The sequence below is a fragment of the Echinops telfairi genome, unplaced genomic scaffold (genome assembly GCF_000313985.2).
Source record: "Echinops telfairi isolate 266 unplaced genomic scaffold, ASM31398v2 ScPeMD7_7424;HRSCAF=8462, whole genome shotgun sequence".
Lineage (NCBI taxonomy): Eukaryota > Metazoa > Chordata > Mammalia > Afrosoricida > Tenrecidae > Echinops > Echinops telfairi.
Window position 1 is genome coordinate 46528232 of NW_022111324.1, and position 21638 is coordinate 46549869.

Below are 21638 nucleotides of genomic sequence, written 5' to 3' on the forward strand. Positions count from 1 at the left end.
TGCTTGTTTGCCTTTAAGACCCCAGACGCTATACCTTTTGATAGCCGGACACCAGCTTTCTTCACCACATTTGCTTATGCACCCATTTGTTTTCAGCGATCATATCATGGAGGTAAGCACACAATGATATGATTTTTTTGTTCTTTGACACCATATAACTGATCCCTTCGGCACCTCGTGATCACACAGGCTGATGTGTTCTTCCTTGTGGGCTTTATTGCTTCTAAGCTAGATGGCCGCTTGTTTACCTTCAAGCTTTAAGACCCCCAGACGCTATATCCTTTGATAGGTTTCAACATCTTAAAGAGTTGTGATTTCTGATATTTTTACCCAGAGAAACCTCAAGTCTAATCATGAGAAAATCCAGGCCCACATTGACACACATTCTACACAGTAACTCACCAGAAATCATCAGGAATGGCATGGTCATGAAAGGAGGAGAATCTGAGGAACATTAGAAGAAACCAAGGAGATATGATGACTAAGTGCAGTGTGGAGCCCTGAACTGGATCTTAAAATTTTTAAAAAGGCAGTATGGAAAAAAGTAGTGAAGTTCTAATCGCATCTGTAGTTCAATTCAGCACCTTTTGAATGTTTTCTCCTTTGAAGTCATTAATGGCAGAACTTTCGCATGGAACATACCTTTAGTTGCTTAGGTAGGAAAGCCAAACAAGGTGCTCTTGATTGTCAATAAAAATAATAGCGCAATAATTGATTGTTGGTGTTTATTATGGGCCAGGTAGTGTGCTGAGCACTTTATATGCATGATACTCAGTCTTCCTAAGATTGTTTGATACAGAGATATCCATGATCCCTACTTTGTGAATGAGGAGACTGAAGTTTCTAAATGAGAAATAACTTGTCCCAGGATGTGACAAGTAGCTTCAGGATTTGATTCCTTGTTTGCCCGTTTTCAGAGTGTATGACCTTAACCACACTGAATCACAGCACCTTCCACATAATATTCCACATGGGAGTGATAAGCCGTGTGCACCTACCAAAGCTGCCAACTCAGACATGCTGCTGTTCATGCTCTAGGACAGCACTCCTCTAGAATTATAGTAAGTGCCATGTGAAGTGTTCAGTCTTCAGTAGCAGTAGTACCATGGAGGCACTGTGATGGGACAGGGTAAAGCACACAGCTGCTAACTGAAAGGCAGGCTTCCCTCCCACCTGTCGCTCCTTGAGAATAAGATATTGCCGTCAGCTTTCCTAAAGATTCACAGCCTGCAGGGAGGGAGCATTGGAACTGACTGTGATTGTATACAACTCATTTTAAAAGCGATTTAACCTGGGGGTGGGGGAGTTTACAGCCTCACAAACCTGGGGGCAGCAGCACAGGCAGCTCTACTCCGCCCTGTGGGTTGCTGGGTTGCTACTGAGTTGGAATCAACGCAGCACCAGTAGGTGAAATTAATTTTGAATATTATATTTCATTTTAACTGTAAAGTATCATTTCAAAATATAATTGATTTAAATATTTTACTTTTCTTACTTAGTTAGAAATCTAGTACGTACTATACATTTACAATACATCTTAATTCACAGTATCCACATACCAGGTACTCATAGCCATTGTGAGTGGTGACTACATTGAGTAGCACAGCTTAGAATGTGAGATGTGGAAATTAAGATGCCACCTTGGCCTTACATAGGCCCTCTGGTGACATAGTGGGTTACAAGTTGGGTTGCTAATCACAAGGTCAGTGGTTCAAGCCTACCAGACTTCCGAAGGAGAAAGATGAAGCTTTCTACTCCCATAAAGATTTACAGTCTCGGGAGCCCACACTGGCAGTTCTGTTCTGCCCTGTAGGGTCACTATGAGTCGGAATCAACTTGATAGCAGGGAGTTTTAATTTGGGGTTTTACATGGTTCTTCCCCTTTTCACAAAATTTTATTTGAAAATTGACTGCTGTAAGTGTAAATTGAATTTTAATTTGGGAGTAGGTGTTAACAGCCTCTCACTGTGCAGTTCAAGATTTCAATTTATATTGTATGTTTTAAAAAAACCTGCTCCCCTGCAACACATGTAATTTTAGAACTAAGCCTGTTAAAGCAAGTGTGTCTCAGACTTAATCTTTCTCTTCTCTACACAGCCATACAACTCCTGAAGTCTTACGTTTTCTGTGGGGCAAGATAGTACCACTCTTTTCATTAGATACTACATTCATTTTTATTAGACAGCACTAAAACAAGTTGTCATCTTGAAAGGGTGAATGGCTGGAAGATTAGAGAAAGCAGAGTGCTGTTCCTCGTGTGAAGCTATGCCCCGCAGGCTGACTGGTTTCTCTTCAGCTCTCAGCATATTTAAAAGCAATGGATCAATCTCCATTCTGAAATGATTATTGTTATTCTTTTCTTTCTTTTTGGCATCAGGGTTAAAACTCACATCGCTGGGGCCTTTCTGGGTGTTCCTAGAGTCATGATGCTTGTTTTTATCCTCAGAATTTGGTGTGCACTTGGCAGAGCTGACTGTAGACCCTCAGGGGGCACTGGCTATCCGTCAGGTAAGTCCAGACTGACCCAATTGGTGTATAATTTCACCTTGTTGAGTAATGAAACATATTTATGGGGAAGGGAAAGAATAAAGCCGCCTTACAAATAACTTAGTCCTAGATTTAAGGGTACTTCGAATAAATACTTCTGCCTGCGTCTCTGGTTTTTATGTGTGAACTTGGCTGTCCTGCTTGGCTTGTTCTTCACAGCTGGCATCTGTCATTTTGAAGCAGTATGTGGAGACTCACTGGTGCGCCCAGTCAGAAAAGTTCCGGCCTCCTGAAACCACAGAACGGGTAAGCAGAGTCATCCATTTGTTTAACTGTAGCATCTCTAGGGGCTGTCTTAAGAGACTGGGCTTTATCAACAGTCTTGACAATGGAAAGTCTAGAGAGTAAGCAGCAATAACCCCAGGGTGTGGAGGCGAAGGCACCTTCCAGGGGGCAGCAAAAGCAGATCCCTACATTTCATCCTGGATTAGGGCTATGGTACAAGTTTTTGTCAGGGTGGCAGTAGGTAATTTTGATGTTGTTCTTCAAAAGGGGTGGTATGCTGTATAAGTTGGTGGCGTATGTTCTAGACACAAAAGGAGACTGGTTGCTAGCTCATGAGGACACCAGGCTATAAAAGAAAGCAGTGGGTGTCACTCTGACTAGTATTCAAATACCAATTCTTCCTCTTACTCCAAAATCAATGCTATTGAGTCAATTCTTACTCACAGAGACCCTACAGGGCAGGGTAGAGCTGCCTCTGTGTTTCTCAGGCTGTACATCTTTATGAGAGTAGAAAGCCTCGTCTTTCGCTCGTGCCTTTTACTAGTGATAAGATATTGGAAATGTATTTTAACCTCTAAGTCTCAGCTTCTTAAATCTCTAAAACTAAAGTTTAAAACACCGATTTCAAAGAATTGAAGAATAAATTAAACAGTGTCTGTCCTTGGAATATTTCTACTTCGCACGATGCTATGTGACCCTCCTAAACACTTAAGAATTTCAAGATATAGAGAAGTGTTGTCCAGTGGAACATTCTGCAGTTATAAAAATATTCCTCAGCCATGTTGTCCAGTGTTGAAACGACTAGCCATATGTAGCTCTTAAGCACTAAAAGTGTCACTAGTGCCATTGAATTTAAAATTGTGTGTATGCTCTTTTAAATTTAAATTTCCTTCAGTGGCTAGGTGAACCCTGAAATTTATTGGTCATGTTTATGTATATGAATTTTTATTAAATACGATGTTACCTTGTATACCTTGTTTTTCTAATATGTGAACTAGACTGCACTCTGCCAATCACTTATATGCTGGTCTGATGGCAGTTGGGCTTCTCCTCCTCTGCAGGCAAAGATTGTTATCCGGGAGCTGTTGCCCAATGGGTTGAGAGAATCAATAAGCAAGGTGCGCTCCAGTGTGGCCTATGCGGTGTCAGCCATTGCCCACTGGGACTGGCCTGAAGCCTGGCCCCAACTCTTCAACCTGCTCATGGAGATGTTAGTGAGCGGAGACTTAAATGCAGTCCATGGAGCCATGCGAGTGCTGACAGGTACCGGAAGCCTTTTCTCTGACAGCAATATTTGGATCCCAAGAGAAAGAATGCCTTTAAGAAGCCATGAAGAGGAGTGGTCCAGCCCTGGGGGAATGGGAATTCGTAGCTCTCTTGCTTACCCTGCCCCTTGCTCCTTGTTTTAATGCCTGACTCCATTGGCATTTTTCCAGGGAATTAAGGGGATAGAGTTCTGCTTTCATTCCCGTAACTTTCCATTTAAGAATACAGTGCTTGCATACTGATGGAGTGCTCAGATTTTGATTCATATTCCAGCCTTACCGTGATTCAAGTTACTTAGCCTTTTTGAGCATGAATTTCATCATATATAGAAGTAAAGTAATGATAGTATTTAGTTTTGAGGGGCTTTGATAGTTTAAATGAGCTAATCTGTGGAATTGACTCAAAGGCAATGGATTAGGTTTTAATCTCTGTAAACTGTTGATTTTAACAGTTGGTTAAGTAGTAAGCGTTTTGTAAATTTGAGCCATTATGCTTAGCATCATCATTATATATTATTTCCCTCTTAATTTAGCCAAAGCAAGCTTAGAAACAGTCCAGTTGGAATTTTTATAGAAATAAAAGATAACCAAAAAAATGTCAGCACAGAATCTTTGCCTTTCTTAGCCCAGCTTAGGGAATGTGCAATCTTCCTTGCCCTTTCTTCTGAGAAATGGATAACATATTTGAACTTTTAGTTCTAGATTTGGTAGAGATTTCTTGTAATCCTGGTTAACCTATCAATCCCAGAACCTCCTTTCCTATCTCTCTTTAAGTGTTTGCTCTGAGTTTCCTGGGCTTCTGCAAGGTCAGCCCTGTTTCCTAGCCCCCTAATGAGTTCCTCCCAAAATGCATTGCCCCTGGAGGGCACTAGTAAAACCAGGGAGGCTGCAAAACCCGCTGCTGGCACCGTGTCCCAGATTGTGGGTGCTGGGGCACGTGTTCCATGGCTGGAGACTGCGCTGCTGTTTTGTTTGTTTTCTCTGACAGAAAAGGGCTGCTGGGCTGAACAAGTTAGGGACCCGTACCCTAGATGAAGCTGTTGTTCTTTGGCCCCCAAAGAGACCTCTGCTAGACTTTCACCACTTGTTCTGGCCCTTTAGGCGTCATCTTGTTCCAGTTCATAGCGTTTCGTGCCCGTGTCTGCCCAGTTCACTGTAACTTGCCAGCTTGCCTGAAGGGTATTCATAGCTGGTTGTGACTGCCAGTTCGACTCTTTTTGAAAAATCCAGGCCCGATTTTACTAGTTCATTAATGGTGATATTACTGGTAGGTTTTGATTAATGGTAATACAAATGTTATGTCGGGAAACAGAGCCCTCCTCTCTGTGACCCGTGGCACAGCTGCCTTTTCCAGCTCTGTCGTATTCTTAGGTCTCTCACAAAGCTCCATGCTTTACCTCCGCTGTGAAACATGTAGCCCAAAGGTTGGGTGCTCCTTGCTAGGTCTCCACTTCCCTACTTAGGTATTTCCCTTCTCTTTCATGAGTAGTCAGGGAATTCAGGTTCCTGTTTTTCAACAGTGCTTCCCAAAGGGGGCTCTGAAACAATCCAAGGGGCTGCAAAATCAGGTACTGACACTTTAGTCTGGATTAAGGGCTATAGTATAAAAGTTTTTAATTGTCTGGTGTGCAGAGCAACCCCCCGCCCCCATGAGAAGAAGGGGCAGTAGACCAAATAAGTTTGAGAACTTATGATATATAACATCATGATGGCGAGAAGTTCCAGCCTCAACTGCACAACTCTTCTCAATAAGATTAAACTATTAAGTTGGATGATGTGGATTATATGCCAGTAAAATTGATAAAACAAAGAAAAAAAGTTGACCCTCTCACCACCTTGGAGAAAAAGGTGGTTATACATTTATCCTGTTTGGGATGCTGCTGGGCTCTTGGGAAATTACTGCTCGGTGAGAACACTTTTGTCCTAGAGGCAGTGAAACAACTGTCAGGGAAATGTGTGTGTTTTGTAATGGATTCACTAGCCATAAAATAGATAAAGCCAGTCTCCATTCGCAAGCAGTTGTCCTGAACATTTTCAAGCAAGGGCAAACTGCTCTAACCAAAGAAACTAAGGCATGCATGGCAGTACCAGCGCACAGAGTCCTTTAGGAAAAGGAGACTGATTCTCTTCAAGATTTTTAAGTCCCTGTCGTAGTCTCCTTTTGAATGAGGCTTCCCATCAAACTGACATTTATAAAAGAGAAGTCACTGAGCCCATGGTATGAAGCAAATGTAAACACAGCTTTTTTTTTTGGTCTCAAGAATGCTTGAGAGTTCAATGTTGCTGATGGCTTACGCTTTTTCTGAGTGAGTGACCTAGGAAAACTTCCTTTGGACTTAAGTCTGTGAAGTGTTAATAATCGAGACAACAGGGGTGATTTTGAAAGAGTAAAAGTATGGTTAAGTATTGTATTAGTATTAAATTATGCTACCATTTTTCATAAAAACTTTATCATTAATATTCCATCCGTCATATTTGGGCAACTTTTCCTGGACTCTTCTAAATAAAATAGAAACCTTAACTATACTGTTCAATGTGCCAAACTTTATTCCTCAGGAGGAAACTACTGCTAGTCTATAGCCTTGTGTATTTGATCCTCATTTGACTTGTAAAGATTGGTGTTGCCCAAAAGACTTTGTAGTATATTTGAAGATACCATTTCTGCATATATGTATCTCCTACAAAATGTCACAGTTGATTTGCTTCATTTTTTTAAAGTTATAAATGAATCATTTTACTGGAGTCTCTTACAGCTCTTATAACAATCCATACATCAATTATATCAAGCACATTTGCACATATGTTGTCATCATCATTTTCCATATATTTGCTTTCTATTTGGGTACTTGGTATCAGCTCTAATTTTTTTTCCTCCCTCCCCCACCCGCATGGACCCCTGATAAATTATAATTATTATTATTTTCATATTTTACACCATCCGCTGTCTCCCTTCGTCCATGTTACTGTTGTTCATCCCCTGGGGGGTGGGGGTGGCGTTATATGTCCTTGTAGGGGGTTCCCCAATTGTTGCATTTTTATAGGTAAATTGAATAGAAGAGCCAGGGAGCCCACCCAGTAACGTGAAGAGGTCACCTACTAGAACTTGGTGGTTTGTAATGCTTCGTACTGTGAGCTCCAGTCCTTCGTGCTGTCTCGGGGCCTGATGTGGTGATGGTTTTGTTTGTTTTCAGAGGTTAGGTACGGAAGGAGTGAAGGAAAAGGTAGGCCCCATACTTCTATCTTGCTCTTCCAATCTCATTCTACCTATGTTTTGCTTTCTGCCAATTCCTGTCGTCCTGCTCTAGTTGCCATTCGCTTCTGACTTCTAGGTCAGCGAGTGTCCTCCACTAAGAAGAATAGCATATGCAGAGTGCAAGTGCTGCCTACTGGGCATGCACAGATTTTATCATGGGCACCCAAATGGCTTGTCAAGGGAGAATGTTGAAAGCAGGATCCAAGATAAGAGACCTGGAAGTACTCCTGGATGTTGACAGAGGACATGCAGTCTTAATCTCTTGTTCTTGTGTTTTAAATCTCCAGTTTCTCCTCTACAAGTGTTCGGTAACTCTTGCTTCTTTTCTTTCCCGAAGATAAGTCCATCAGGCCAAAGTCTTTACCTGCATGCTTTCTAGTTGAGATGTCTTTATAAAGCAATTTTTTTTTTTTGTACAATGTTATTCTTTATAGAATTCACCCGGGAAGTGACAGATGCGCAGATGCCCCTTGTTGCTCCTGTCATCCTGCCAGAGATGTATAAGATCTTCACCAGGGCCGAGGTACGAAGTCCTAGCCCAAGAGCACTCTGGCTCTCCACAGCTGCCGTAGCTCAGCTGGGAGCCCATAGTTTCTGGATGCTGTTCAACTCCAGACCTGAAGAGGAGAGTGGACAAAGATGTTAATCTGGATTGGTCTAAGGATATTTCACAAGAATGAAGTGGCTGAAATATTTATTCACACATGTCATACCTTCTGGGCATCACATAATTCCTAAATAGCTAATGTCTTTAGGATACCTCTAGCGTTGTGGAAAGGATCTCTGGTAGTGTAGTAAGCTACTAGCCACAAGACAGTTATTCAACCCCACCAGCTGTTCCTTGGTAAAAAGATGTAGCTGTGGACTCCTGTAAAGATACATAATTTTAAGAACCTCAAGGAGAAATCCTCTGTCCTCTAGGGACTATAGGGTTGGAATCAACTCGGTTTGGTTGAGTGCCTTATTGAGGCATCCCACCTAAAACTCACAGAGCTAAGTATTTGGATGTAATCTACCACGATGTATTGCACGTAGTAGATCTGTTGCACTGTGTGTGTATTTGTGCCTTGGAGTGGTGACTCGTCCACAATGAAAGGTGAATGCCTGACGATAGGTAATGTTTTAACCATACCAGTAATTTTGAGGGTGGCGCAGGGCTGTATTGTTCCCTCTGTCTCCACGAGTAGGAACACACCTAACAGCAGCTCTCCTTTCTTTCCCAACCATGGGTATTTGCATCTTAAAAGAGATTAGCCATTTGGGGATCTCAAGCAGAGCCAGTCAGATATTTTTAATGTAAGTCAGCCCATAGAGCAGCGGTTCTCAACCTGTGGGTCGAGACCCCTTTGGGGGTCAAATAACCCTTTCACAGAGGTCGCCCAATTCATTAACAGTAGCAAAATTACAGTTATGAAGTAGCAACGAAAATAATTATGTGATTGGGAGTCAGCACAACATGAGGAACTGTATTAAAGGGTCGCGGCCTTAGGAAGGTTGAGAGCCACCGCCCTAGAGGTACGTGGAAGGCTAATCCCGACACATTCTAAAAGGTGAGCTTCCTGCCTTAAATCTCTCAATTACAGAAGAGCTTTCTTCTGGACATGAATGGATAGCATTTCTGGTCTAGGGGACTCAGTCTCCTGAGGATTGAGTAGAGATGGTTTTGCATGGAGTCACCAGTTTAGGCACACATGCACACCCCAATCTCAGCTGTGCTATAACATTGTTCCTCAGGTGTATGGGATTCGAACCCGTTCCCGAGCTGTGGAGATTTTCACCACCTGTGCTCACATAATCTGTAACATGGATGAACTGGAAAAAGTAAGTTAGCCTCTGGATGAGTAACCATGTCCATGCCTCCCATTAAGGACATCTCAGGATGAGCCAATGTGGTGGGTAAATGAACTATTCTGATTATGTTTTTTCATTTGTGTACTTTTATGTAAGCCATATTTTGTCTAGCACCTTCTACTGTGCTGACTTTTATACTGGTCATCACTCAGAAACGTCCTGTGCAGCAAAAGTCTTGATCTTTCCCGTGGTGCAGCAGTTCACAGAGGCCTTTTATGGCTCTCTTGTGTGAAGCAGGTAGCTACAAAGCTCTAGTCCTATGAGTCAGAAGCAGTTCTGGAAAGTTGGTCTTATATAAGAGGGTTGTGATGAGGAACTTTAAGTGTTAGGTACGAACATCTAACACTTCCGTCCTTCTGACTGCTTCTGCGAGGTGGGGAACCACCTTGCAGTAGGTAGTTTGGTCTTTGTTGTCAATGTACTTATGCCAAACCAGCACCAAAGGCTAACGGAAGGTCCTGACCAGACCAGGCCTTGTGAATTAGGATAGAATATCTCATAACCATTTGGTGAGAATAATGAAGTTTGAGCAATGTGTTTCATTTGAATGGAGTCTCCTCTTGAGAGAATAAGTGTGTCCTGAGACATGGAAGCTCTGCTCTGGGGCGCTTCCCAGAGCCTACCCTATGCATCTCTCTATTTGGATCTTGATTGTTAAGTTAAAGCTATTTTCAAAGTACGCTGTTTTCCATGAGTTCTGTGAGTTGTTTCTGTGCATTGTGGCACCCAAAGGAGCAGTGGGAATGGGGTGTTAGTCTGAAGTGGGAGAGTCAAAGGACCCTTGAAGTGCGTTGGACCCTTGAGGGAGGGTGGGGGGTCGGGCATTGGGGCTGAGTGGTCTGAGGTGAGACACCGTTTAAGCTTACAGCAGGTACCAGGGTGGCTAAAGGTGAAAGGCTGCGGAGCGCGTGGTGTCCGCCCTGTGTGGAGTGGGTTTGTTAAAGCTGTCTTGACTGCGTGCTCAGACATCAGTGTTTGGTGCACACAGGAAGCTGTTGACCAGTGGTTAGGTCAGCACTGATTTGGAGTTCTGTTATCAGGGTGCAGCAAAAGTCTTGATCTTTCCCGTGGTGCAGCAGTTCACAGAGGCCTTTGTTCAGGCGCTCCAGATACCGGATGGCCCCACGTCTGACAGTGGCTTTAAAATGGAAGTCCTAAAGGTGAGCCTTCCCCACCAGTGCGATTCTAGACTTTGAAAAAGAGGTGTGCGGCCCTGGGTGGCTTCTACCCCATGTGTAACTCTCGGGTCTTTCTCTATCTCAGGCCGTGACGGCGCTGGTGAAGAACTTCCCCAAGCACATGGTGACCTCCATGCAACAGATTCTTCCCATTGTCTGGAACACCCTGACTGAGAGTGCCGCCTTATATCCTTTCCTGACGTGGATTTGGGTTTTGCTGAAGTGCCGACTCCTAAGGAAATGGGCCACTGAAAACCCTGTAGGGCACAGTTCCACTCTGACACATGTGGGGTCACCACGAGGGGGTCAGCAGAGGGCAACTGTCCTCTGTTGTTTTGTTTACTCAGCATTAGAGTGTATGTACACAAACAAACAACCAAAACCCACACTTGCTGCCATTGAGTGGATTCAGACTCAGGACAGTAGACTAGCCCCTGTGAGATTCCATCTTTCTTCTGGGGAGCGGCTGGCCCAGCAGCTAGCTGCCCAATGCCCACCAGGCTCTAGAGTGTATGTCCATCAAGTTCCCAATTCTGTTTCTTCACTCTTCATCATACTTATGTGAAGACAGAAGTGAATTACACAGAAGAAGTAGAAGATCCTGTGGACTCTGATGGTATGTATGTTTATCTTGTTTAACAGAGACAGCAGTTTGTGGAGAAGAGAATTGCGATGGGAGAGGGGGTTGTCCCGGGGATAGTAACTTAGAAGCGTCACTCTCTTCAGTGAGTTTTCTGTCTATAATTGAGATGGCAAACATGCTCAAGCATAAGCGTTGTGGGGAAATAATAAATTGAAAAATCTCTCATTGATTTTTTTTGCTTATAGACATTTCCCTAAATGTCATAAAATCAGGATTTCTGAGTGGGGAGAGACACTTTAAAGGCTCTGGCCTATTCCTGGTCCCTTGTTATGTTTAATGTTGGAGTCCCAGAGAGAACACTTCCGTTTTGGTGTGAATGTTTATAAGTATGCAAAAGTAAACATGGTGGCAAATAACCAGGGGCATGAAGAAGTTCCCGGGAGACATTCCATCACCTTTTAATTCCATTGTCCACAAGCTTTCTGAAGAGCCCTCATGCAATGATACCCTGGGGGCCAGAACTCAACAGAGAAAGTTTGCCACCTTCCACCGGGCCAGTCTGTTTCTCCTTCTTGTGGAGAATGGTTGAGTTCCTCTCTGACAGGGCCCCACCTTCCACAGGGGCAGTCTGTTACTCCTTCTTGTGGAGAATGTTTGAGTTCCTCTTTGACGGCCCCACCTTCCACAGGTGCCAGCTTCTCCAGGTTTGAGTATGTAGTCATGCATGACTCCTGGTTCTTTTACCTAGAAATCCCAGGAAAAGTTATCATCCTCAAAGGTTTCTTCTTTTGCGTCTGAAAGGGATCACATTGGGTCCTGGATAAAATGAGAGAAAAATGGAGCAAGAAGTCACAATCATTTTTCAAAAGACCAATCTTACTGGGCAGAGAGAGACTAGTGGAACCCCTGTAACCAGGGTTCTTCGTCACCCTTCAGGCTTGGAGATGAACCCCTGGCCACACCCCCATAGTTCAGTTCAGCCCAACAGTAGACCAGTCTATAGGGGGAATAGTAACGCCTAGTGAGGTACACATGCTTTGAAACAATCAGCCATTTGAATGATTAAAGGCTTAGCATTACCCAGAACAAAATTCCGAGTGTTACAAGAGAACACGGACTAGAAACCGGACACACAAGGAGGCAGTGGATAAGTGATGTTCAATTGTGGGGCTTGCCGTCATTGGTCAGAAATAAATTGTGTCTATGAATTGTTGAATGAAAACCTGGCTTGCTCTGTAACCCTTCACCCAATTCACAGTAAAACATTAAAAAAACACAAATGTAAAGTTCCTTTCTTTGGTTTTGTTAGCCATTTGCTGGTTTTCAGGGGCAGTTAATTTCTAAGTTCTTTTACTGGTAAATGAAGAAAAGTATGGCACCTTTTGAAGTGAGTTCATAGTTTTGAATAAACTTCCTGCCATTCACTTTCTAAAGTGCTTAGACGTGTATCTTGCTCATGAATGTGTTCTGCTGGAACACAGCCTGGTGCAAAGAGGAAATACCAGGGCCGATGCTACAGACAAATGTCTGTGGAATGATGCACATCCTCTCAAGTGTGGAGGATGGAGGCCTGCTTCTATAAGAAGCTGGGCCTGGGGCTGAAGGTAGGGAGAACATCTTAACAGCATGGGGAACAGCCAGGGGAATCCCTTTGTTTCTGCTTTACATGTGAACCCCAGTGCAGCCAGATGAGGCTCTCCAGTTTAATAAAAATCGTGGAAAAGTCTTAGGAAGACTCTGCATAGGCACTAACATAGATTTTATAAGCTGGGTCTGGTTGCCGTTTCCAGTTCCTTAAGATGGTTCATCTTGTTCACCAGTGTTGAGCCAATGCTTTCTCATATCCAAGTCTCTGAATGTGCATTCTTCTCAGGCGTGTTATGCAAAACCCAAACAAGATTCTTCTTTTGACTCCTCATCCCCCTCTTACTAAACCTTTGGGAATAATAAGTAAGTGCTTTAAATGTTTATTAATTTACAGATCTAACAATTCATTATCATCATACAACATGCTGGCTGGCTTTTGGTTTTCTTGTGATTAACAACTTTTCTTTTTGTAAGTACTTTAATTGGGAAACAACTTTTTTTTGCATTTTCTATAGGAGAAGTCCTGGGCTTTGAGAATCTCGTCTTTAGCATTTTTGAATTTGTCCATGCCTTATTAGAAAACAGCAAGTTCAAAAGCACCGTTAAGAAGGCCTTGCCTGAGTTGATTTACTATATTATCCTATACATGCAAATCACCGAAGAGCAGGTAAGTGGTGTGTAGGAACCCGTTGCCAGATTGTCTTTGGAAAGTGCAGCTTGCTGTCAGTGAGGCCCACATCAGTGCACACTGTTTGGACAAACAGGTCCCTAACAGAGTTAACTTTGTGAAGTTGTCGGAAAACATTACACCCTTGAGTAAAGGGTTTTATCCACTTCTTTGTTAGGTTATTGGACTTTGAGACTCTTTTTACCATTAGTAAGGTTTCTACAGGACCACTAACCCAAAGCACTGTCAGCTCGGAGAGCCTGTTTCTTTTCTAGAAACAGTGAAATGTGGGGATCAGGTCATTCGCCTAGTTGGTGGGTCATTGGAACCAGAAGAGTAAAGGATAAAATAATGGCTTCTCTTCTATAACAGAGCACAGAGATTAGCATACTTTCCATAGTAAATCGACTTGGTAGCTTGAGAAAACGTATTTGTCAGAGAATAGTAGTCGATTGACAGTAGCAGAGAGTGGCGAGGGCTTCAGCTGATTCCAGAGTCCTGTCTTCTGGGAAATCATAGCTGTTGCTGTTGCCTTGACAATAGATTTGCTTTGCTGCATCAAAAAGAAAAGATTTTGAGTCTAGAGCTTTTTTGAGGTTAAAACAAAAGCTTAGAGTCTAACTGCATTATGTAAAGAGGGAGTACATGGAACAGATCCATGGCCTTACAAAAACCTAACCACCTCTTGTTTTCAGATTAAAGTCTGGACAGCCAACCCCCAACAATTTGTGGAAGATGAAGATGATGATACTTTCTCCTATACTGTTAGAATTGCGGCTCAAGATCTTTTACTGGTAAGAGGGTTACATAATACTTCAAGTAAATCTAACTTCGCCACATGAGCTTTTCCTCCTTTCCAGAAATTTAACCCAAGGCCGGAGTTGTTGGGTGGCTTTGTGGCAGGCTTTTTGAGGAATGTGAAAGAATATCTCAAATCAAGTAGTGAGACTTGGGGATTCCAAACTCACTGCTACTCGTTCTGATTTACAAATACACTTCCGTTGTAAGAATCGTGCCCAGAAGAGAGAATCCTCGTCTGTAAGGCTGTGAATCAGAAACCGTTTGATTCACCCTTTGGCAGAAATGAGAAGTGGCCGAACATTTTGCCCCCCTGGGAAACGAACATCTTTCTTGACTCCTCTGATTAGAATATCCTCATGTTTCTACACTACAGGACTATGCAGAAGCTGCCACTTGCTGCCTGTGGGGTGGGAAGTTCTCACTGTGGGTGATTCACTTGCCATCATCCTTTTGTGTTTCTAAGGCATCTGTGAGGAGCTCTGGTGGTGTGGTGGGTTCCCAGTTGGGCGGCATTTCGAAGCCACCAGCCGCTTGGGGAGACAGAGGAGACTTTCTACTCCTGTGTACAGTTAGTCTTGGAAACCCACAGGGGAAGTTCTACCCTGTCCTGTAGGATCGCTATGAGTTGGAATCAACTCAATGACAGTAGGTTTGCTTTTAGTTTGGTTAAAGCACCTTTGAAAGATCACGTTTGATTTCAATTAGTAGATTATCCGTATTTTTCTATGAACAGACTCCAAGAAAACAAATAGCTGGCCCCTTGCCACGCAAAGCTGAATCTATCATTGCTTCTTACACTCTGTTGAGTACAGTCAAAAGCAATAGAGCTATTCAGTCAGGTAACATCCTAGCTAGCGCAGTTTGTGAATAAAATGCGTTTAGTTTGCACAAGTGGGTCTTTTGTTGTTTGTGGTACTGTCAGATTCATAGTGACCCTGTCAACAGAACAAAACACCCTTCCGTCCATCCTGCACTCACATCCTTTCCTATGTTTGAGTCCATCGTTGGCAGCGAGTGTATCAGTCCATCGCATTGACAGTCTGTCTCACTCTCACTGACCCACTACTGGACTGAGCATGATGACCTCCAGGGACTACGTGACACGAAGCCAACCTCACTTTCAAGGGGCATTCCAGCTGTTCAAAGGCACTTCATTACCTCTTCATTCAATTTTTCTACACACTTCTTGAAGCCCCTTCATACTTCTTCCCAAACAAACTTGTTCTTCTAGCAGTCCATGCATATTAATGTCCTTTGCCAACACTGTAATCCATGCCCACCTTTTTGATCGTGCAGCTTTTCTACGTATATGAAGTGATGGAAAATACCAGGACTTGGATTAAGAGCACCTGAAGTCCTCAAAGTGACATTTTTGCCCGTTAACATTTTAAAGAGGTCCTGTGTTGCAGATTTGCCCAGTGTGATACATCATATGATTTCCTAACTACTGTTTCCATGGGCACTGTTTGTGTATCCAATTAAAATGAAATCCTTGATCACATCAGCGGTTCTCCATTTATTAACATGGTGATGTTTATCATCCACTTATGAAGGCTGTGGTCTTTGACCTTCATCAGTAAATGTTTTAAGTCTGCTTCACTTTCTGCCCCCCCATCCCCCCCAAAAAAAGTTGTGTCATCTGCACATCACAGGTTGTTAAAGAGCCTTCCTCCAATTCTGATTTGGAGTCTTTCATATAGTCCAGCTTGTCGGATTATTTGCTCAGCATACATCCTGAACAAGTGGTGAAAGGGTGCATTCCCGATCACCCTTCTTCTGATTTTAAGTGACCTAATGACCCTGGTTCTGTCCCAACAAATGCCTCTTAGTCTATATACATGTACAATTACGTTCTGGAATCCCTATCCTTCATTCCCTATGAGACACCAAATCAAATGTTTTTACATAGTCAATAAAGTGCACATCTCTGCTTTTAGCTAAGAACCACCTGATGACAGCAGTGGTATCCTTCATTCCTTGTTGTCTTCTGAATCGGCTTAAATTTCTGGCAGCTCCCTGTTGATTACTGCTGCAATCGTTCTTTGAATGACCTTCAGTCAATATTTACTTCTATGTGATACGAAGACTATTACTCAGTGTTTTGCACATTTTGTAAGGTCACCTTTCTTTGGAAAGGGTGCCATTATGGGATCTCTTCTAGGCAGTTGGATTTATGAGTTTTCTCTCCCTAGGCTGTGGCCACAGATTTCCAGAATGAAAGTGCAGCAGCCCTGGCTGCTGCAGCCACTCGGCATCTACAAGAAGCCGAGCAAACCAAAAACAGTGGCACCGAACACTGGTAAGGAAGGAGTGAGTCGCAGAGCGTTAACTGAGGGGGCTGTTATGGGCATCACATCAGATAATAAGTCCTTGTGCTGCGTTATCTATCGGTTTGTTTTAAAGCAATTCTAACTAGCCCTGAAGTAAGTGGTGAAGATTTTTTTTTTTTACCCCTTTTTTAAAGTCTTAAACGGAGATGGCCTTTTACTTTGTACTTAATGAGGACAAACATCAGTCATTTCAACTCTGCTCTGTTTTCAGTTGTAGTGTAGATTGGAAGGCAGAGAAGTGGCCCTTGGGGGTAGATTGTGCTAGAGCAGCAGTTCTCAATCAGTGGGTCACGACCCCTTTGGGGGTCGAACAACCTTTTCACAGGGGTCGCCCGATTCATAACAGTAGCAACCTGACAGTTAGGAGGTAGCAGTGAAAATAGGGTTGTGGTTGGGGTCCCCACCGCATGAGGAACTGGATGAAAGCGCCTCGGCAGGAGGAGGGTGGAGAACCCCTGTGCTAGAGAGTCATTTCATGACTCTTCCTCCGATTTCTGCCCTTGCTGTGGCTGGTGGGTTGACCTGGCTCTCGTGTCGATCACAGGTGGAAGATCCACGAGGCCTGCATGCTTGCTCTGGGCTCCGTGAAGTCCATCATCACCGACAGTGTGAAAAATGGCAGGATCCACTTTGACATGCATGGATTCCTGACCAGTGTCATCCTTGCAGACCTCAACCTCTCAGGTATGTTTTCAGTCCAACACCGGGATCCTGGAAGACCTCCAGGCGTCATCCCTCAGTTGTATTATTCTCTTGGGTCAGTAGCCAGGTAGTCTCATCCTTCTGGTGAAAAATCTTCTATTTACCCAAGAGCTAAAACTCATTACAGCCTCCAAAGTGGCCCACAAACAGTGACTTTCCTGCCAAAAGACTGCTGTCACTTAGTTCAGAATTATTTCTTTGCTCCTGGTCCGCGCTGTTTTAGGGCAGTTTGAGTGGAAAGCAAGTCTGGACCCTGACAGCCCTAGCGTGAGCCCTGCTCCTGTCTTTAAGTTCCGAATGCTGCCAGGCATTCTGTCAGGCTCGCTCTTTGTGTTTTTCTCTTGTCATTTTTCCCCTTCCACTTTATTTTTGGTCTGCATCCAGATAATTAAAGTGTTACATGTTTTCATGGTAGCTGTTTGTGTTAAAAACAAAAAATAGCTAAGAGTCAGTATTGTCTATTTAACATTTTTTTGCTACATCGCTTCTACCTTTGGCATGCCTTTTTGTCATCGTAGAGCCTGACCAGACCCCCTAGTCCAGAATACTGGCTTTACGTCCTCTCTCAGTTCTTCAATCATGGGACACATGGCATTGTTTGTCCCTGTCTCATTCTGCCCTGTGACTCACCCTCTTCATTTCCATTTTCTCAATCACAGAGCTCACCTCCAGTGGGAATGTCATATTTCACTCTGCACTTGTCCTGTGCTACATTGCATTGTTGTTGATGTTCTATTTTCTTAGTCCTACTAGAGCAGAACATCTCTGAGAGTAAAGACCATGTCTAATAGATCTTTGTATCTCTAAAGCGCTTTGCCCCTAATAGGCATTCCATGATTTTATGATCAAGCGAAGGTATTGGAATTTCACAAACTTTAAAGCATATTTACTGAAGAGTTTGCACTAGAAAAGAATCTAAAGAAACTATTAGCAATTTTAAAATAGTTGATAGACTGAGCCCAAACTGCCTCATAGAGTGTCCAAGCTATGCTCTCTACAGCAGCAGCCTGTCTCGTCTTGCTTTCGTGGAGCATCCGGTCGGTTACAAACACCGGCCTTTTGGGTAGCACAGCACTTAGCCACTGCATCACCAGGCCTCTTAGCACAGAGGAAACTGGGATTACTTCAACCCGAGAGGCCAGCTAGGCAGTGCAAGGAGAGGTGTGTTGGCTGATCATTTAAACCAACTACAAAGGTGTCAGAATATGGTTTGGGTTGCTGTGAAGAGCTTTATGTTTGATTGAGGAACTAGAGGTAATGCTAGAAAGACTGTTTTGAGGGGTCATACTTACTTGGTCTTAATGTATGTAGACTAAGCAATTCATTGACAGATTTAAAATTAAAGATTGCATCTTTGGCGCTGTAATGCACAATGTTCTATAGTGGTTCACCGGTGGGGAAAAAACTAGTAATGGAGAAGCATTGTAGTAATGCTGTCAGTAAAGAATATGAGTTGGCCTTACCAACAGGGATAGGAAGTCTGTTTAATGTAAGAGAATCCAAGTTCTACTTCACCAGTTATTTCAAAGAAAATTGGGGGTGAGGGTGGGGCTAAAACCAATTATATACTATGTGATTCCTGGTGACAAGCTGACAGGTGGGATAGAAGAATGACAAGGAAGAGGACACCCTTCATCCAACCCCTAATTGCGTGTCTTCCCCCAGTGTCTCCGTTCCTCTTGGGCCGGGCACTGTGGGCTGCCAGCCGGTTCACTGTGGCTATGTCCCCTGAACTAATCCAGCAGTTCTTACAAGCAACAGTTCGTGGGCTTCAGGAGACACAACCCCCATCAGTTCGGATTTCTGCTGTAAGAGCTATTTGGGGGTAAGTACACCCAAAATACGGGGCTTGGAGTGTTGGAAATCACTGAAGAGAAATTCACTCAGGATAGCTATCCCAAACTAAAGTGATAAAATGAATTATGTTGCCTGGAAGTTTCCGGTGGAGAATTTCTTCAGAACAGTTGTAGGGGACACACCACAGCAGAGGTCTGACTTCTGTAAGACCAAAGGATGTGCCGTTCCCTCCTACTCCTCATTCCCACAAATTACACTCACTGCAGCTCTGGAATTGTCTAGGCCGGCCAGCTCCCTTTCCCGCCGTGAGGCCTGCAGCTCTCCCAGACACGTGACTTACAGAGAGTTGCAAGCTGTCAGGGCAGTAGCCTGATGAGTCTGTGTGGTTGTGTTGCTTGCTTCTTTATTGCAGACCATGCTTGATTTGCTGTGGCCTGCAAGCACTGCTTATTTTTTTCTATTTGGCTCTTTCACAAGCCATGTACTATGGCTCAGCAGGTCCCTTACTTCCACTTTTATCCGGACCAGAGGGAAGGAGTATTAGAGAGTCCGTGTAAAGGAATAATTTAGAGTCAAAACCTAAGACTCTCAAATCCTAAAAATTTCCAACGTAAAAGTTGCCTTGCATTTGCCTACACTGTCTTCTTAACCCCTTAAGGCAGGGGTTGAGATTCTGTGCATTATAATATATCTGTCTTCAGGCAGCAGTGAGCCTGTGGGTGCTTGCATGGTTATGAGCACGGAGAGAGACCAGTCTTTTCTGCTGCAAGCTCTGAAAAGCAACTCTCTGCCTTGAAAATTGTTACAGCTAAGGATGACCTTTTGGAAAGCTCCGAGGCGCCTATAAGAGATGAGAGTCAGCCTGACGGTGGTTCTGGGCATAGGCCAGAGGTTGTGCCTATGCATCTTCTAAGTATATTTGTAAAATGTCCTTTATCATGTGTCAGTGTAAAGATGAAAAGCATTTGCCACCTAGGGGAACCAACAACAGAAACCATGGGGGAAGGGAGACAGCAGTCCGTGTAAGATATGAAAATAATAATAATCTGTAATTTATCAAGGGGTCACGAAGATCGGTGGAGAGCTGACACTAAGGGCTCAATAGAAAGTAAATGTTTAGAAAATAATGATGACAACACACATACAAATATGCTTAATACAATTGATGTATGGAGTGTTAGAAGAGCCCCCAATAAAATGATCTTTTAATTTAAAAAAAAAAAAGCATTTGCCAGCTGAGTAAGGACAAAATGATGAAAATCTCCGTCTACCTTATTTGAAGCTGCTTTAATGGGCTAGAGGTGATATGAGGAACACAAGTGGAGAAGCAGACATGAGTGGGCGATAGGGATTTGCCCCACTCTGGTGATGTTGCAGAAATGTTCACTCCCCCTAGTCTGCAGAGGCCTTCGTGTGAAGGTGGAAGGAGTCCAGTACTGTCTTAAGAGATCAGCAGACCTTCACTTTGCTTCTCTCTAGGGGCTGAGAATAAAAGGAACTTGATTCTATATTTAAAATGGGATGTTGGGGGTTTTGTTTTGTTTTTACACGATTATATAACTCATAGTAGGGGAAGAGAATATATGAAGAAACCTTTGAAAACCTAAGGGTGTTCATGTCTTTGACCAAATAGGCAGTGGCTCTTGATGGCTATCACACCTTCTGAAGCTGTGACTGCAAGCCAGAGAAATGAACACATGCCAGAGGAGCATCAAGACGTTTGTGGGAAATTTTTATTATGGTCCAATTCCATTTTCATTCCCCATGAATTTTTCGAAGCCTTTGTTACATGCTTAGAAATTTTTATATTCAGTGTCAAGCGCTTTGTGGCGCTCTGGAAGCCTATGTGGATCCCAACCTAAGAATTACCTCGTGAGGAGATCGCTTGCTCTTTTTTTCTTCACAGCCATGACTCTCCAACAGATTCATTTTGCTAATGTTTCCCAGCTAATTATAAACCTAGTATGTTCTCGTTACATTACCCAAACTGTGCTTTCTCACTTCACTAGTGGCATGTGAGTGGCCATCACCTCGTGCTTGCTTTTCTTCTCTGGCAGCCACAGTTTTAACTTATCTTTCAATGCCACCACTTATGTATCATGACAAACTAGCTCAACTCCTTTCTGAAACAAGTTAATGACTGACATAATTATTCTTGGGTCACATTTCTCAGGTTATATTTACGCCAGCCTTTCTCCCAGGCTCCAAATTAGTGTATCTTCTCTGGAGCGCTCTACCACCTCCAATCATGCCCTAGCTCCAGGCATTTCCTGTCCTGGTGAAGTCACAGAGCTTGTCTCCCCTTTTCAAAAAAGGTGACGATCCCAGACCACAGCTTGCTTTCTCGCAACGATAGATACTGCCGTAGCTTGTGCTCTCAGCGTCTTTTGCCTGGAATTCTTACTTCTGATTGATCTCTGCACCTCCAGCCTCACACTTCTGCCAGCTGTAGTATTTTAGCTGTTGTCAGAAAAAAGAAAGCTGACGGCATTGCTCCTATAGTGAAACCCACTGTGTGGGACACAGGCACCTAGCAGAAGTGACAATGTACCCCTAGTTCATGAGGCCACAAGATAAATCGATCATGTCTTCCTAGGGTGTTGGCTTTCCTTGAAGACTTTGGAATAGGGAAGGAGGAAATTAGAGATTGGGTGTGATTTGTTAATTAATTAAAAAAATTTTGAAAATATTGAACAATGACTGGTTTCCAGAATAATGTCCTGGCAGACAAGATCTCGGGTGGTATGGCCAGATGGATACATCCCTGTAATCCATGCCAGACCGCACAGCTTCAGATTTGTTGGCGGGTAATGTCCCTGTAAGCCAAGAGAAGAGGCTGAGTGGGGTAGGGC

The 21638-nt window shown here is 43.4% G+C and overlaps 1 protein-coding gene across 1 annotated transcript in view; it reads left to right on the plus strand.

The window, feature by feature from the left end:
• The window catches only part of IPO9 (importin 9), a 48700-nt gene that overhangs the window by 16208 nt on the left and 10854 nt on the right, over positions 1-21638 (plus strand). Inside the window, exons 2-14 of the mRNA XM_004700085.2 lie at positions 2447-2508; positions 2707-2793; positions 3834-4035; positions 7725-7813; positions 9025-9111; positions 10182-10301; positions 10405-10505; positions 10877-10935; positions 13005-13156; positions 13852-13950; positions 16150-16256; positions 16832-16971; positions 18655-18814. Of these exons, the coding sequence (XP_004700142.1) occupies positions 2447-2508; positions 2707-2793; positions 3834-4035; positions 7725-7813; positions 9025-9111; positions 10182-10301; positions 10405-10505; positions 10877-10935; positions 13005-13156; positions 13852-13950; positions 16150-16256; positions 16832-16971; positions 18655-18814 (1465 nt within the window). The remainder of the gene's footprint in view (positions 1-2446; positions 2509-2706; positions 2794-3833; positions 4036-7724; positions 7814-9024; positions 9112-10181; positions 10302-10404; positions 10506-10876; positions 10936-13004; positions 13157-13851; positions 13951-16149; positions 16257-16831; positions 16972-18654; positions 18815-21638) is intronic.